This window comes from Stenella coeruleoalba, assembly GCF_951394435.1.
Source record: "Stenella coeruleoalba genome assembly, chromosome: 2".
Taxonomy (NCBI): Eukaryota; Metazoa; Chordata; class Mammalia; order Artiodactyla; family Delphinidae; genus Stenella; species Stenella coeruleoalba.
This window is the reverse complement of record NC_137147.1, coordinates 154956317-154973032: the sequence shown is the minus strand read 5'-3', so window position 1 is coordinate 154973032 and position 16716 is coordinate 154956317. Positions and strand designations below refer to the sequence as shown.

Genomic DNA, 16716 nt, shown 5'->3' with positions numbered 1-16716 from the left:
ACTATACTTTTGGTGGTGAGCACACTGTAATGTATACAGAAGTCAAATTAGAATGCTATACACATGAAACTTATATAATTTTATAAACCAATGTTACCTCAATTTAAAAAAATAAAAATAAAATTCTCTTCCTGACAAGCTTTTATCAATAGATCACTCTACTCTTGCATTCCTGTGGAACAACATGTAACGCCAAGAATTAACGCCAAAGGCTTTGAAAATTTTTTTGGATTCCTCCTACCACAAGATGATTAGGCTCAACTAGGCACAGGTAAAGGTTCTATTGAATCATTTGGCTTTTCCAGTCCCAGTTCATGGCCCAGTTAGAACTGCTATTTACACAGTTATGTGATAATGTGGATTAGGAAGAGAACAAAACACATATACATTATTATTTCTCTGTATTAAATGTTTAGTGTGTATAAAATCATTAAAATTATGTAACCATCAGAAATAATAAAATATTTTCAAAACTCAAATATTTTGGGTTAATCAGTTTAAAGTAGATTCAGTTTGATATGGCTAACTATGCAATTCTTCATTTAAACAAGTATCTCTCAAAAAGTAAGTTTGTTTTAAAAAGAAAGATTTATAATCAATTTCTGTACTTCATATTACAGATCTTCTAATTTGCTAAGACATCAATATGAATATGTATAGCAAAAGCACGGCTGAAATAATTTTTTTTAATCACTGCTGCATTTCCTAATATTCTACAAAACCAGTTTCCCTTTTGAACATCAGATGCTCAATCACATTTTCTAAATAGCAAATCTCCTTCTTTTAGTGATGCTAAAGCTAATGTGCATGGTATCAGATGGCAGTGTGTATTAACCAACAAAAAAATACAGTATTAATTCTATGGGCAAAACTGATTTATAGGACATGGTATCTAGAACAGAGTCATAATAGGCATTTAATAAATATTAATTAAAAAATAATCAAACTTTTTTTTTCAATATGTCTAATGTGCCCGTTGACTGGTTTGCTTTTAGATTAACCTGTTTCATTAATGATTTATGGCCTTGTAATTAAAAGTTTGGCCTATACATACTTCAGTTCAGCAACTCAATTTACAGTTCACTGGGTCTTCATTTTAAAGAATTAACCAACCTAAAGCATATCCAATAAAATGAATTTATTTCATATCATATCTACATAAAACTGTAATATAATTACTTACCTAAACATGCCTGTACAGATTTAAGATGAAGGTGCCACATGTGGAGAACAGAGCAATTATTGCTGTCCTTTTCAATTACTACTAGAAAGAACTTTTCTGAAAATGGTGGTGGTCGATATCCTATTGTTAAAGGAAAAGAATATTTAAGTTAACGTGTTTCTATAGGGTTAAGAGAAAGACATTTTAAACAAAATCTCTTGATATGTATAGAAGTTGGGAGGAAAGGGAAGAATAGGTGTATAGAAGCAGTTTTATATAACTTTTGTGCTAAAAGTTAGGTGGCTATCAAAGACTAACACGGCTACATCAAAAGTACAAAAGCGAACATGAAGGAATACCTATTGGTCAAAGATGGGACAATTTGAGCATCAAAGAATAAAAATGAATACAATTTATTAAAACACATTGAGTTCATAAGAATACCAAAAGAGAGAGGGCACATAAGAAAAAAAGGAAAGGAAGGACAAGAGGACCAGAAGGAAGAACTGAAAGGAAGAGAGAAAAGAAGAGAAAGACACAGAGAGAGAATGCAAGAGCAAGAGAGGGAGAAAAAGAACAGGAGCAAGTCAGCCTCACTGGATGCCCCCTGAAGTAACTGGGGCACTAACTCCTTAACTGGAAAATTGGCAAGTAAATGGAAAGAATGAAGTAAACATGTATCCTGCTTTCTCTATATGTAAAATAGCATTTTTTAAAAAAATTAATAGTTATGGGTGGAGGGCCAATGATGGTGGTGCAGGAGAGACTTTTTAGAAATTTTATGCATTTTTTATGAAAAGACATTATTTGTGAACATAATGTTCCCTACTGACAACTGCATTTTTCATATATGAAAATGAGATCTACAAAGGACAACAAAAACTTCCTTTAAAAATGAGAACCTATACATTATATGAAATTATGGGTGTGAAACTTTTGAAAATTGTGAACCAGTATAGAATTTAAAGACTCTTTCATTCGATAAAAAAGGAAGGAAGGAAGGGACGGAGGAGAAAAAAGAGAAGAAAACCCAGAATGGCAACTCATTGGCAATGAGCATTGCTAAAACTCAAACTGTGGCCTCTAAATACCATGCTCCATTGGAAGGAACAGTCTGGAGGGATGACTCCATTCTTGCAAAGGCTATCTACAAGATAAGCCTGGCATATCCTGCTGTGCCTGAAAGATGGGAAACTATCAAAAATAATGAGGTTGTGTCAAAAGAACTCAGGACCAACTTGAAAGGGTCTTCACTAGCCTACTACAGGACAATGTGAGAATTAGAATTATGACTGCAAACTGACTGAAATATGCTAAGTACATAAAAATTCATGAGTGATAGGAGTATATCTTTGTATGTGTATTATTCTTCAGCAGTTTTTCTAAAATGGGTTCATAATGATTCACAAAATAAAAAGAAAGACAACAACAACAATAAATTCATCCGTAACCACTAGCAGCAACCTGGGCACAAACTCCTTTGAAATCATCAATTAAAGGGAAAGAACTAAGCACTTTCCTAAAAATAACTCTATTTCAAAATAGCCAAAAAGCTGCCATGGATAAGGGAAAGCTTTTCCTTACAAATGCTTTCCAGCTAATAAATAAATGAGAACTGATAAAACTAGAAAATCACACTTGTGCAATCCTTAATGAAATAATTGATTGGAAAGCAACAGTATCAATGGAAGAAACCACAAGATAATAGATTGCTGGCAAATTTTACACTGGTGCCACCAGGTGAATTTTCTGAATCTTAGCATCACTAAAAATGAGACATCCTAACATTACGTTCTTTCTTATAACCTTCTATGATGAACAAAGCAACACCTAGGAAGTTGAATCTGGGTCAAATCAAGTCTACAGAGGTAATTTGCACTTTACAGGAAAAATTTTAAATGATGTCACAAGTAACTGGTCAGAGAAATTCCTATAAAATAACTTTCTCTAACACAAGTCTGTGGCATGGTAAGAGTATAAAGGGGGATTACTTTAGCTTAAAAGACTCTTAAAAAATGAAACACAATGTGTGGACTCTATATGGACACGGATCCAAACAAATTAAGAACAAATAACCCTGACATTTTTTTGAGACAATTAAATGAAGTAAATCTATGGACTAGTTATTACAGAATTCTGAGAAATTTTGTTATTTTATCAATGTGATAACAGCACACATGTAAGAAAGTCATTTTTAGAAATGCATAAAGTACACAGGAGCGAAACAACATGATGGCTGAGTTTGCTTTAAAATATTTCAGGAAAAAAGGAAAAGAAAAGAAAATAGGGTAGGTAAAGCAGGTGACAAAATCTTAAAGTCATCAATCTAAGTTATGGGCATAGGAAGGTTCATTTAACTATGCACGCTACTTTTGTCTGTAACTGGCACTTTTCTTAATTAAAAGAGTAATTTTTAACTAAAACTTAGAAAGTACAAAATACAGCAGGGTCAGGGAAGAGGAGAAATACACATTTCAAGTCCCTTAAGAAAACAGCTATAAAATCAAGAGAAACTTTGTACAAAAACTAAAGGAAAACCAAGAAAAGCATCAGGAAATCTTTCAGCCTGATTTCACAGTGACATAAAGAAATATCTGGGATTGACATATATACACTAATATGTATAAAATAGATAACTAATGAGAACCTGCTATATAGCATAAGGAACTCTACTCAGTGCTCTGTGGTGACCTAAATGGGAAGGAAATCCAAAAAAGAGGGGATATATGTATACATATAGCTGATTCACTTTGCTGTACAGCAGAAACTAACACAACATGGTAAAGCAACTATATCCCAACAAAAAGAAAAGAAAAAAAAAGAAAAAGAAATATCAAGGGAATTCCCTGGCGGTCCAGCGGTTAGGACTTGGTGCTTTCACTGCCATGGGTCCAGGTTCGATCCCTGACTGGGGAACTAAGATCCCACAAGCCAAAAAATATAAATATATATCTCTCAAAAGAGGGAAATAAAATAATATTTTTAAATGCAGGTCTTCCAGTTAAAAACATTATTTAAAAAATACCAACCTTATATAAGCATTGTTTTCTAGTAGGTTGGCATGTATTCCCTGTTAGAAGTAGCATGATAATTGATAGTTAGATTTGCAGGAAAGCGTATAAAAAAGTTTAACCCAAGTAAAGGTGAAATACTATGGAAAAGCACATTTTAAATCTATACAGTACTGTTATGCTATAGTGACAGTGAAATAAAACTGAACGTGACAACTGAATAACTTAGAAAGAAGAAAAGTTCTGATCTATGAAGAAAGATGCAGGAAAGGGAAAAAATTATTAGTCTGAGGGGTGAAAAGATGTTTGAGCTAAGCCTCACAGAAGACAGAACTCATTCTGATTTTCCACTAAAGAAAACAAAATTAACTGTACAAATTCAGTAGAAATACCTTCCTTAAATGACTATACATAATTCTGTGATAAAAGCTATACTAAGAAAATTAAATATGTCCTTCTGGATACTTACAATCTATAACCAAATGAGATAAAATACCTGGAAACCCTTTGTAAACTAAAAACTATTAATCACAGAAAATGAATTCTTAAAGTAGGACATGTCTTTCCTACCTTCATACAGAAAGTATTCTACTCAGTATGCTCTATTTTCAAATTTAATTTTCAAATAGAACATGAAAGTTTTATAATTACAAAGTATAACTTCTAAAAGGAATATTTAAAGCTAAATAATAAAGTTTAAATATCATACGGTTTGTTCTTGAAAGGTCTTAGGAGAACTACTTTCTTTCACAAGAAGAAGAAATAAATACAACCCTTCAGAGAGGAAAACTATGAGATGGTACCTTTAATTCCTGGTATACCATACAACATAAAACCTAAGCGTACCTAAGCTTCCTGGTATACCATACAACATAATATCTCCCTCCTATATTTATCAGTAATCTTTAGTAAACTTATATTAATTGGCTTCCTTAAGATACCAGAAGGATACTTACTACCAACCAAAACAATTTAATTGTAGAGTTGAACAACCGAAGTTAAGTTTTTAAACAATTAAACTAGGTTTCATAAATAACATTTCTCGGCAAAAGGCTATGTCACCAGAGAACCTGTCTTTCAAAATATAATTTTTACCTTCATGTGTTCTTCACCTACAAAAAAGCAATTCTGATAGAACTAGAGTATTTGCCAAAAATCACGAGTGATGACTTTAGATATAAAGATCCACACTCAATGAAAGTTTGAAGGTTTTCTAAGATTAAGGTATTGAACTCAAGACTATTTTTTACAAACTGTGTTGTTTTTTTTTTTCTTTTTTTGTGGTATGCGGGCCTCTCACTGTTGTGGCCTCTTCCGTTGCAGAGCACAGGCTCAGCGGCCATGGCTCACGGGCCCAGCCGCTCTGCGGCATGTGGGATCTTCCCGGACCGGGGCACGAACCCGTGTCCCCTGCATCGGCAGGCGGACTCTCAACCACTGCGCCACCAGGGAAGCCCCTCAAGACTATTTTTTAACAGTACCTTGTGATGGTTGAAAAAATATTTCTGTTTCCTTTTTCTCCATATCTTCTTTATGTGGTTTATATCCTCTAATGAAGTCTTCTTGAAACACATGAAGCAACTGTGTATTTGAGCCACACTACAAATATGAAACAAGTAAAGTTTTATCTTTGAAATTCTGTATCTTCCACCCACTACCTCCCCAAGAACCCTAATATAAAACAGAAGGAAAAAACTCTCTAACAATTTCTATTCTTTATAGAATGACTAATTAGAGTGGAAAAAGCAAGAGAAAAAAATCATTAGATAAATTACTTTCAAAGATGCTATAGTCAACAGCAGAACTGTGAAACTCTAGTAAAAACAAATCAACAGGTCTGCATCTCAAAAAAAAAAAAAAAACAGTTAAGTAACCTAGGCCACTCTGAGTTCAAAAATATCAGGTCTCATGACTGGCTGGAGAAGGCCATGCAGACCATATTAAGCACACTACCATAGGCTCTTTTTCTAATTCTACTTGAAAACCAAAAAAAAACCCAGAAAGGTCCTCAAAGTATTTCCAATAAGTCTGTCTAGTGGGAATTATGAAGGATCCTATAACAGCCAGTAGGAATGACACATCTCTGAAGAAATGTATTTACATTTAAGTAACTAAGATTTCTAAAAGAATAGATGAAACATCACAGTCAGCTGATGCTACAAAATCATGTTTGGGACCACACAGAGAAGAAGAGTAAAGATAATCACAAATAGCTACTTAGAATCACAAAAGTGAACTGAAATTCAAGGAAAGGCTAAATCCAAACAAAAGCTTATTACGGAAGTAGGTCAAGACAATTTGATGGCTGCCCCACAGATTTCAAGGAAGGCAAGCAGCTATGATAACCTTGGCACTGAATGTATGGGCTATAATCTTAGAGAATAAAGCAAATCAGCCTCCTTTCATAGTACTGATAGAAGGAAATAAAATGACTATGACATTAGGTTGACCCACAAAATTTTTATGAAAGTTATAAGGTACTTTTATGTCTCTCCATAAAGAAACATAAAAAAATCCCTTCACATTCATAGCATAAAAGGTCACCTTCCCCAGGGAAGAAGAATAAATGAAAGAAAAGGGAAGGGTGACGCTTTCATGGATACAGAAATCATACAGCACACGGGAAACACAGAATGATTTATAAGCCTAAGCCATTTATCAGTGCTTGCAGTTTACCAGCCCTGTGACAAAGATAGCCACAAATGGAAAGGGAAAAATCTTCAAAAAGTATGAAGTAAAAAGCAAAATGCTAGGTGAAAGAGGTCTGTAATAATATCCCATGGTACAGAGTAGAGAAGGGGCTACACTGGGGAAATGAATTTAACTCGCAGTTCATTAAAAATTAAGACATTTATGGGTTGAAGCTAATACACTCTTCTCCCATATCCCTATAGAGTGAAAAAAAGGAAATCACAAGTTAAGGGTTTCCTAGGAGGCGTTAGTAATTTGAGTCTGGCAGCCACATTTCTGTTGCCATGAGCTGATGTGGTCATTTCTCTACATTGGTGGAAATTATGACATTTTCCCTAACAGAATGTGCAAGGCATCATGGAAAAATAATGACATAACACTGTGTTTATTTTTAAATATGGTTGGCTCTTTCTTCATTTCCTTGTTTGAAAATAGTTGGTAACTTCCTCATCAAAGTAACCTTTTTTCATATTTGGAATGAATATATTACTTCTATCCCCTTCAGTCCATAAACATGATCCTGAAGAAACAAATATGAGGGCTATGATGGGATTTACAAACTCCCTGTAGAGGGAAGGGTTCTCCTTCTTTTCTAGGTAGGGGCTAGGAAAGAACACTGCCTACACGAAAGACCTGTACTTAGAAAGTAAATGCATACTTTGATCCTACTTCTATCTTCATTTTAATGGATCACATAAAAATATCTAATACTCAGCCTAACAAAGCAAACACTCTTAAAGCTGATGTCACCATCTACTGAGTTGAAATGAGTAACAATAGAAAAAGAAAAACCACAAACCATGCCTCTATGCAGCTGTACTGTATTTTCCTTCATGGCTTCCCTGACTGAATCAAATGACCTTTAAACAGGAAATAAGGCTACAGATACAATTCAACTGGAGAAAAAGAATTCGTAAATCATTGGAGATTTTCACTAAGGAAATCAAGAGAAGTTGGCTATATTTAGTATCAAACAAGAGAACTATTCTGCAATGAAATATAGTTGACTCTTGAACGGCACAGGTCCCCTTACGTGGGCAATTTTTTCAATAGTAATTATTACAGTACTACTCAATCTGCAGTTAACTGTATATGCAGATGCAGAACTGAGGATCCAGAAAGCTGACCGTAAGTTATATGTGGATTTTCTATAGTGAGAAGGGTCAGTGCTCCTAACCCCCAAGTTGTTCAAGGTTCAACTGTGTATCTTATGCATATTAAGCACTCTGGGATAAAGTATGTTAGTAACACCAATTCACAAGCATGGTTTTACTTGGTTGGTTATTGCATTGAGCTCAATAATGCACCCAGGTCGAGCAGTAGACTGTTGGCTCACAATATTAAACACTTCTCCAATAAGTTTCTGTAAAAAAAAAAAAAAAAAAAAAGTTAATGATCAACAACATATGAATCTACTGTCAATATGACACAGCATCTCGGACATTAAAGGCCCTTCTAAACATTCACTGACTAACAAATGGCAATTCATACATTCAAAGAAATATTTCAACTTTCTTTACTCATTCTCATTTTAAAAATTAACTAAGGAAAAAACTCTATAGTGTTTACATAAACAGTATATAACTTCAAGGCATCTAGTTCTTTGAACATGTCTTCATTTAGCAACCTTAATGCTCCATGAGAGATCTCGCTGAGGATCTAGCCCTATGCCTATGTGTATGGTTTGCAGATCTGCAACGCCATTTAAAAGTACAACCCTGCCAGATCGAAGATAAGGGCGAAGGTTGAGAAGTGGGACTCTGTGTCTTGGGATGGGGATGTGTAAACTAAGAGGAAGCCTAACTTTGAATCCCAAAACCCCAAAACCTTTCTGCTGAAAAAAGCAGTTTTCCCTCTCCCTCCTTCCAAGCAGCCTTCTCTAGCATAAAAACTGAGATGCCGGGTTTCCCTTGTGGCGCAGTGGTTGAGAGTCTGCCTGCCGATGCAGGGGACACGGGTTCATGCCCCGGTCCGGGAAGATCCCACATGCCACGGAGCGGCTGGGTCCGTGAGCCATGGCCGCTGAGCCTGAGCATCCGGAGCCTGTGCTCCGCAACGGGAGAGGCCACAACAGTGAGAGGCCCGCGTACCGCCAAAAAAAAAAAAAAAAAAAACTGAGATGCCCATTCTCCTCAGCACCACCTCCACTATTTACTACCTTCAGGCCACTAAGAGGAATAAGATCCCAGCTTAGCCTAGGAGTCCAAGTACAAGGTTGGCTATGGGAGAGCAGCATATACACCAGAGCTGTAGGATCTTTCCAATTTGTATCAGCAGAATTCCAGAGTGCATGAATGGGAAGAGATTATAGGGTTATTAGACAAAGGAGGACAAAATATGTGCTTGGGTAGGGCTGAATTTATTGTTATGGGTATATTCACCCAAGATTCAGGATTTAAAATGTTGGCTGAGACACCCGGAAGTGGTGCCAACGGTCTGCTGGGTTTGTCCACTTGAAATCTGGACTCAACTGTGGCCTACAGTTGGTGAGATTAAAACACCGGAATTTCTCTAACACATCATGAATCTTAGCTACTTAAAGTGTGGTCACTAGACCAGCAGCAACAGCTTTTCATAAACGCAGACTCTCAGACCCCAAAGCTAACACATCTGCATTTTAACAAGCTCTCCAGATGATTCATGTGCCACCCCAACAGACTCCCCGTCGTCTCCATGCGTCCAGTACCCATCAACTACTCCCCATCCTGCAGATTAACCACTTTACCTCCCTGTCCAAAAATCTCTAGTGCCCCTAAATCCACAGAGTAAAATTCAAAATTCAAGATGTTTCTCATGGAATTCAAAAAAAAAAAGTTAGTCTCTACTCAGATCTACTAAAAATCTCATTTGAGGAAGAGCACAGCATGTGTCAACTTCTTGCTATACTTTAACTCAATATTAGTAGAGGAAGTAACTAGGAAAACTGCTGCTCTGACTTAAAAGGAAAAAAATGAGAATAATGGAAACCTGACAGAAAGTCATCATGTTATCTTAAGAGTTTAAGGTCAACGATAAGGGTAAGGCTCTGTAGTCTGTATTTTAAAAAGGCAAAAATCTCAGAATTAGGCAAGAATCTCAAAAATTTCAGCATGAGGCTCTGAAAGTCAAAGTGGCTCAAGGAGTCTGGAGGCTCAAGAGACTTTGAAGGTTTCTGACTATGCAACTGCAGATATAACTTATGAGGAAAACAACTTGGTCAGTTTAGTGAGTTGAATAGTATCCCCTCAAAAACTCAGGTCCACCCAGAATCTCAGAATGTAATCTTATTTGGAAATGGGATGTTTGCAAATACAATCTGTTTAAGGTAAGGTCACATGGGATCAGGGAGATAAATCAAATGTCTGGTGTCCATATAAGGAGAGGAGAGGACACTCAGAGAAAATAAAGCTGCGTGAAAACAGAGACAGAGACTACAGTGCTACAGCTTCAAGTCTAGGAGCACCAAGTATTGCCAAGAGCCACCAGAAGCTAGAAGAGGCAAGAAAGCTTCTTCCCCTAGAGCCTTCAGGAAGAACATGGACCTGCTAACACCTTGATTTCAGACTAAATGTACTGCAAATATAAATATATTTGCATACTAAATATATGCAAACAGCAGAACTGCAGAACATGTGAAACAAAAACTCATAGAACTGAAAGGAGAAATGGACAAATTCACAATTACAGTTGGAGACTTCAACACCCTTCTCACAACAGCTGATAGAGAGCTACACAAAAAATTAGCAAAGGGGCTTCCCTGGTGGTGCAGTGGTTAGGAATCCACCTGCCAATGCAGGGGACACGGGTTCAAGCCCAGGTCTGGGAAGATCCCACATGCCGTGCAGCAACTAAGCCCACGTGCCACAACTACTGAAGCATGCACACCTAGAGCCCATGCTCCACAACAAGAGAAGCCACTGCAATGAGAAGCCCATGCACCACAACGAGCCCCTGCTCGCTGCAACTAGAGAAAGCCTGCATGCAGCAACGAAGACCCAACACAGCCAAAAGTAAAATAAATTAAAAAAAAAACTTAGCAAAGAACTAGAAGAACTCAACAATACCATCAATCAAAACAGAATCAGACATTGACAGAACACCCAATCCAACAATAGCAGAATATATACTTTTCAAGTGCCATGAAATGTATACTAAGATACACCATGTTATGGGCCATAAAACAAACCTCAATACATGTAAAAGGAATAAAATCATAAGAGTGTTTTCCTACCACAATGGGATCAAACTAGAAGTCAGTAACAGGATAACAGGAAAATCTCTAAACACTTGAAACTAAATAGCGTACTTCTAAATAATCCATGGAATAGGAATTCTCAAGGAAAATCATAGTGAACTGAATGAAAATAAAAATCCTACTTATAATGCTTCTCAGGACTGAGACAAAAACTTATAGCACTAAATGCATACATTACAAAATAAGAACAGGGGAGACCCTCAAGATGGCGGAGGACTAAGACGTGGAGATCGTCTTCCTCCCCACAAATACATCAGAAATACATCTACATGTGTAACTGCTCCTACAAAACACCTACTGAATGCTGGCAGAAGACCTCAGACTTCCCAAAAGGCAAGAAACTCCACACGTATGTGAGTAGGGCAAAAGAAAAAAGAAAAAACGAGACAAAAGAATACGGTTGGAACCTGCACCTCTGGGAGGGAGCAGTGAAGGAGGAAAAGTTTCCACACACTAGGAAGCCCCTTCACTGGTAGAGATGGGGTGGGCGGGGGAGATGTTTCGGAGCCACGGAGGAGAGCTCAGCAACAAGGGTACAGAGGGCAAAGTGGACAGATTCCCGCAGAGAGGATCAGTGCTGACCAGCACTCACCAGCCTGAGAGGCTTGTCTGCTCACCCACCAGGGCAGGTAGGGGATGGGAGCTGAGGCTCAGATTTCGGAGGTCAGATCCCAGGGAGAGGACTGGGGTTGGCTGCGTGAACACAGCCTGAAGGGGGCTAGTGCGCCACGGCTAGCCGGGAGGGAGTCTGGGGGAAAGTCTGGAACTGCCTAAGAGGCAAGGGACCACTGTTTCGGTGTGCACGAGGAGAGGGGATTCAGAGCACCGCCTAGATGAGGTCCAGAGACGGGCGCAAGCCGTGCCTATCAGTGCGGACACCAGAGACGGGCATGAAACTTAAATCTAGAATTTAATATCCAGCCAAACTTATCAATTAAATATGAAGGGAAAGGGACTTCCCTCGTGGTCCAGCAGTTAAGACTCTGTGCTCCCAATGCAGGGAGCCCAGGTTCAATCCCTGCTCAGGGAACTAGATCCCACATGCTGCAACTAAGAGCCTGTATGCCGCAAATAAGACCCGGGGCAGCCAAATAAATATTTTAAAAAATAAATATGAAGGTAAAATAAACACTTTTCCAGCCATGTTGGATTCAGACTGATTTCAGAATCCTTATCTACCAGGCAACCTTTCTTTTTAAAAAATTTACAGTATTTGAGGATGTAATCTATCGACAGTACAGGAGAGAAAAGCAGCTCATGGTCCAGGAAACGGTGGTGGAATTCCAGGTGTGAAACGAAGAGGATGACACATCTGCAGCATCCCGAAAAACACAGCTCAAATTAAAACACCAGCTCAAAAGACCCTAAAAGGAATTCCTCCAAGAAGAGAAAGAGGAAGATTTAACAGGCAGGACAATTAAGAAGCTGGGAGCTCTTAGCCCAGTGGGGAAGAAGACTTAGGTTTTTTTTTTTCCTCTCAACAAGAAAAAAGAAGCCCAAGAAATTAGAAATGCCAAGAAAACAACTGAAAAATTAGAGAAAAAAGTTTTGATTCAAATACAAGACGAGCAAAACTGTGGCCTGATCACTTGATGGAATATAATAGAGGTCATTTGACTTTAACCCTTTGGACATTCTCCGTTGAGAGAATCTGTGACAAATCAGTGACAAATAGTTGAAATGATCACATTTACATAATTGTAATTAGATGGTTACTAGTTTCAATTTTTAAAATCAAACCATAAGACCTAATTTTAGTTATAGAATAGAACATGCATGTCATAAAAGACATTGTAAAGGTAACGCTCCAGCTGGCAGAAGTCAAGTTGAGAGCAGGAGGAGGGAAGGGTGAGTGCAGGGGTGCAACTTTCTTCATTTTACTTTGGGATGATACAAGAGATACTGTGTAAAGAAGACGGAACGAAAATACAGGATTATGTATACATCACTTAAAAGTATAAAGGCAGCTAATAGAAAAACCACACACATTAATACAACTAGCAAAACTCAGTGGAGAGAGAGAGGCAAGTGGAATGTGAGCTGAATTCCCTGTCTATCAAAGAAGATAGAAATGACTTGATTTCTACTGCTGGTAAATTAAGAAACTGAAATCTAAGCATATCATTTAGAATTATGGTGGTAACTTATCAAAAGAATTAAAAACAAAAGGTTTAAAGGGGTTTCCAATAAAGTGTGGGACTTGGATAGGGGAGGTGATACAGAGTTTTTATTTAATAACAGTACAGTATATGCTGTTTGAATTTTGAAACTGTGCACACATTTAAAAATGTTTTTGAAAATACATTTATAAAAACTTGATGTTAATAGGTATAAAGAAAGCCTCAATTAAAGAGTAATTCTACCCTAAAAAAAAAAAAGAAAATAAGAACAGTTTCAAATCAAGAATCTAAGCTCCACCTGCTATATAAAATAAATAAAGAAAGAAAAGAACAAAAGAAAAGGAAAAAATAAAAGAATCTAAGCTCCTAGGACTTCTCTGGCAGTCCAGTGGTTAAGACTTCATGCTTCCACCACAGGGGGCACGGGTTCGATCCCTGGTTCAGGAACTAAGATACAACATGCTGCACAACTTGGCCAAAAAAAAAAAAAAACCAGAACCTAAACTCCTATCTCAAGAAACCTAGTAAACGAAAACCAAAATAAATCAAGCGTAAGGAAGAAAATAATAAAGATAGGGCAGATACTAATGAAAATTAAAACAAAACCAAAGCATTCAGTGAAACAAATAGCTGGTTCTTTAAAAACATCAATAAATTAACAAACTTCCAGCTGAAAAGAAAAAAAGAGGGAAGATGCTAATAACCATATTGTTAGCATGTGCCCCTGATGTAACACAAGAAGCGTACTTCACACACCTGAGGTATTTTTCCCCAAAACTCATAACTCCAGTCTAACCATGAGAAAAATAGCAGACAAACTCAAGTCAAAGGAAAATACAATAAAATATCTCACCGGTACTACCCAAAACTGTCAAGGTCATGAGAAAAAGCTGATGAAGATGAAGAAAACTTAGAAACTGTCCAAGATCAGAGAAGACTTAGGAGACATGACAACTAAATGTAATATGGTTTTGTGGATGAAGTCCTGGAACATTAGTGGAAAAGGACATTTGTGGGAAAAAATCAGTTAAGTCTTAATAAAGTCTGGGGTTTAATTAATCATATCACACCAATAACTGTTTCTTAGTTGTGACAAATGTATTCTGGTAATATAAGATGTTAACGATAGGGGTATATGGAAACTGCAGTATATCTCCAACTTTTCTGTAAACCTAAAACTATTCTAAAATTAAAGATTTGTTTGAAAAATTAAGTCACTGAATTAATTATTGTTTTCAGAGTACAAAGAGAAAGAGAAAGATAGGCTCATTAACAGAGGCCGATGGTTTAATGTTAATAAAGATCAGGAGAATAAAGAACTCCTAATTCCTACTTTGTCTCTGGTCTTCTATTTCAAGAATTTAGCTTGCAAAAGTAAAAAGGACCAAAAATTTTCTACAATGAATAAGTATTACTTTTTAAGTTTAAAAAAAATAATGAAAAAGGAGGGTTTAAGAAAAAAGTACATTGGTAAGTACATTGGAGCAGAAGACCAAGATAAATTTTAGAATTCCAAGAATGTATCCAACTGCTCTAAATGAATGTATACTTTCCTGGAAAAGATAATGCCCAGGTTATTGAGAAATTTTGCCAATGAGAACAATGAACTACAGAGGATGTTCTCTCTGAGAAATCATGGGGATTGCCACAGCCAAAAGACTAAAAACAGGCAAAGATTCCAGTTTTCAAAAAGGAAAATAACATACTTCTGTAAGTCAGAATAAAGAGCCTGATGTCTATCTAGTACAACGTTTTAGTCATCAAGAGACATTAGGATACACACATTCAACCTACTATACATTAAAACAATCATCTCCTACAAATCTGACTTCCTTTTTTGACTGCAAAAGATTTGGCAGACAGGGTGTATTTTACTTCAGTGAAGTACACCACAAGCTGCCTCATGCAAATCCTTGGGATAAGCTGGAGAAATATTCTAGACAATAAAAATGGAGAAACAGGGCTTCCCTGGTGGCGCAGTGGTTGAGAGTCCACCTGCCCATGCAGGGGACACGGGTTCGTGCCCCGGTCCGGGAAGATCCCACATGCCACGGAGTGGCTGGGCCTGTGAGCCATGGCCGCTGAGCCTGCGTGTCTGGAGCCTGTGCTCTGCAACGGGAGAGGCCACAACAGTGAGAGGCCCGCGTACCGCAAAAAAAAAAAAAAAAAAAAAGGAGAAAGATTTCAAATGTATACTGCTAGGTTCTTTCTTCAGTCCAGTACTGTTTAACATTTCTGTAATTGACTTAGATGAAGATGTAGAACAACACTCATCAAATAGGCCAGTGATATAAGTCATAAAGCAGTAACACATAAAGCAGTAACAGAATCTGGATTCAAAAGGATACTGAAAGGATGTACTGTTGAGCTGAGCCTAGCAAGGTGAAATGTAATAGGGAAATAAGACTATATTTGGGTCCCAAATTCAAATGCACAAATACAGAATGGCTTACTAGCAAAAAAAAAAAAAGACTCCGTGATATTTAATTGAAAGTCAGCTCAATATGAATCACATACAAAGAATGTGGCGTGCCTGCCCAAACATAATAGTATCTACTGAGAGACGGCACAGTACTGCTATATTCTAGTGATCCTACGATGCCCGGTGTATAAACAAACGGAAAACTGCTCAGAAGAGTAACCAGGGTCAAATATAAAAGTTAGATAAATTTATAGGCAGAGGAGCAGCAGGTTTGGCCTGAGGAAAAAAATTGAGGGGTTCCAACATAGGTGTCTGAGGTGCTCTCACATGTAAGAAATCTTAGACTTATTCTAAATGGAACTAAAGCTAACAAGTAGAATTTAAGGATTACAAGTTTAATTTCAATATAATAGTGACGGTAATTCAAAGACAGAATGAGCTGCGTTTAGAGTTGAGCTTCCCTCCTTGGGGGCCAGATGACAAATTGGCAGGAATGTGGTAGAGACAAAGTATCAGTGGTTAGACTAGGGGACCTTTAAATCTTCCAACTCTATAATTTTAAAGATGCTACTTTTCTAGACTTTCTCTATGCCAAACTTGTGGCTTCAGTCCAATTACCACTGTTTCTGGAACAAGCCTTATTTATACACGTACTTTCCTGTATCCACTCAGGCTATTCTATCACTCAGCAAAGACCAAGGATTTGTCTTTCTGCATCTATCAAAAATGAACTCAAATACTGTCCTTAATAAAAACCTCTATGCCTGCCCTACTCTGATCTCTCTTGCCCCTGAATTATGAAATAGTGTTTGGCAGTTAATTACATACCAACTTCAGACACCTCTGCTTCTGTCTTAAACCGTTATTTAAACTTTTATAATAATTTCTCTCCTCTGCTAAATTTAAATCCCCTTAAAGGCAGACACTGTATTCCCTACACGTCTAGGGGTACACGGCAGACATTCAAAACCAGTCTTTGAGGGACTTCCCTGGTGGCGCAGTGGTTAAGAATCCGCCTGCCAATGCAGGGGACACGGGTTTGAGCCCTAGTCCGGGAAGATCCCACATGCCGCGGA

General features: G+C 37.3%; 1 protein-coding gene across 6 annotated transcripts in view; it reads right to left on the bottom strand.

The window, feature by feature from the left end:
• Nucleotides 1-16716, bottom strand: part of DMXL2 (Dmx like 2) — a 157199-nt gene that overhangs the window by 68302 nt on the left and 72181 nt on the right. For all 6 annotated transcript variants that reach the window (XM_079913056.1, XM_079913058.1, XM_079913057.1 and 3 more), the window contains 3 exons: nt 8138-8227; nt 5655-5772; nt 1184-1303 (listed from right to left, as the gene is read on the bottom strand). In XM_079913056.1, the coding sequence (XP_079769182.1) occupies nt 1184-1303; nt 5655-5772; nt 8138-8227 (328 nt within the window). The remainder of the gene's footprint in view (nt 1-1183; nt 1304-5654; nt 5773-8137; nt 8228-16716) is intronic.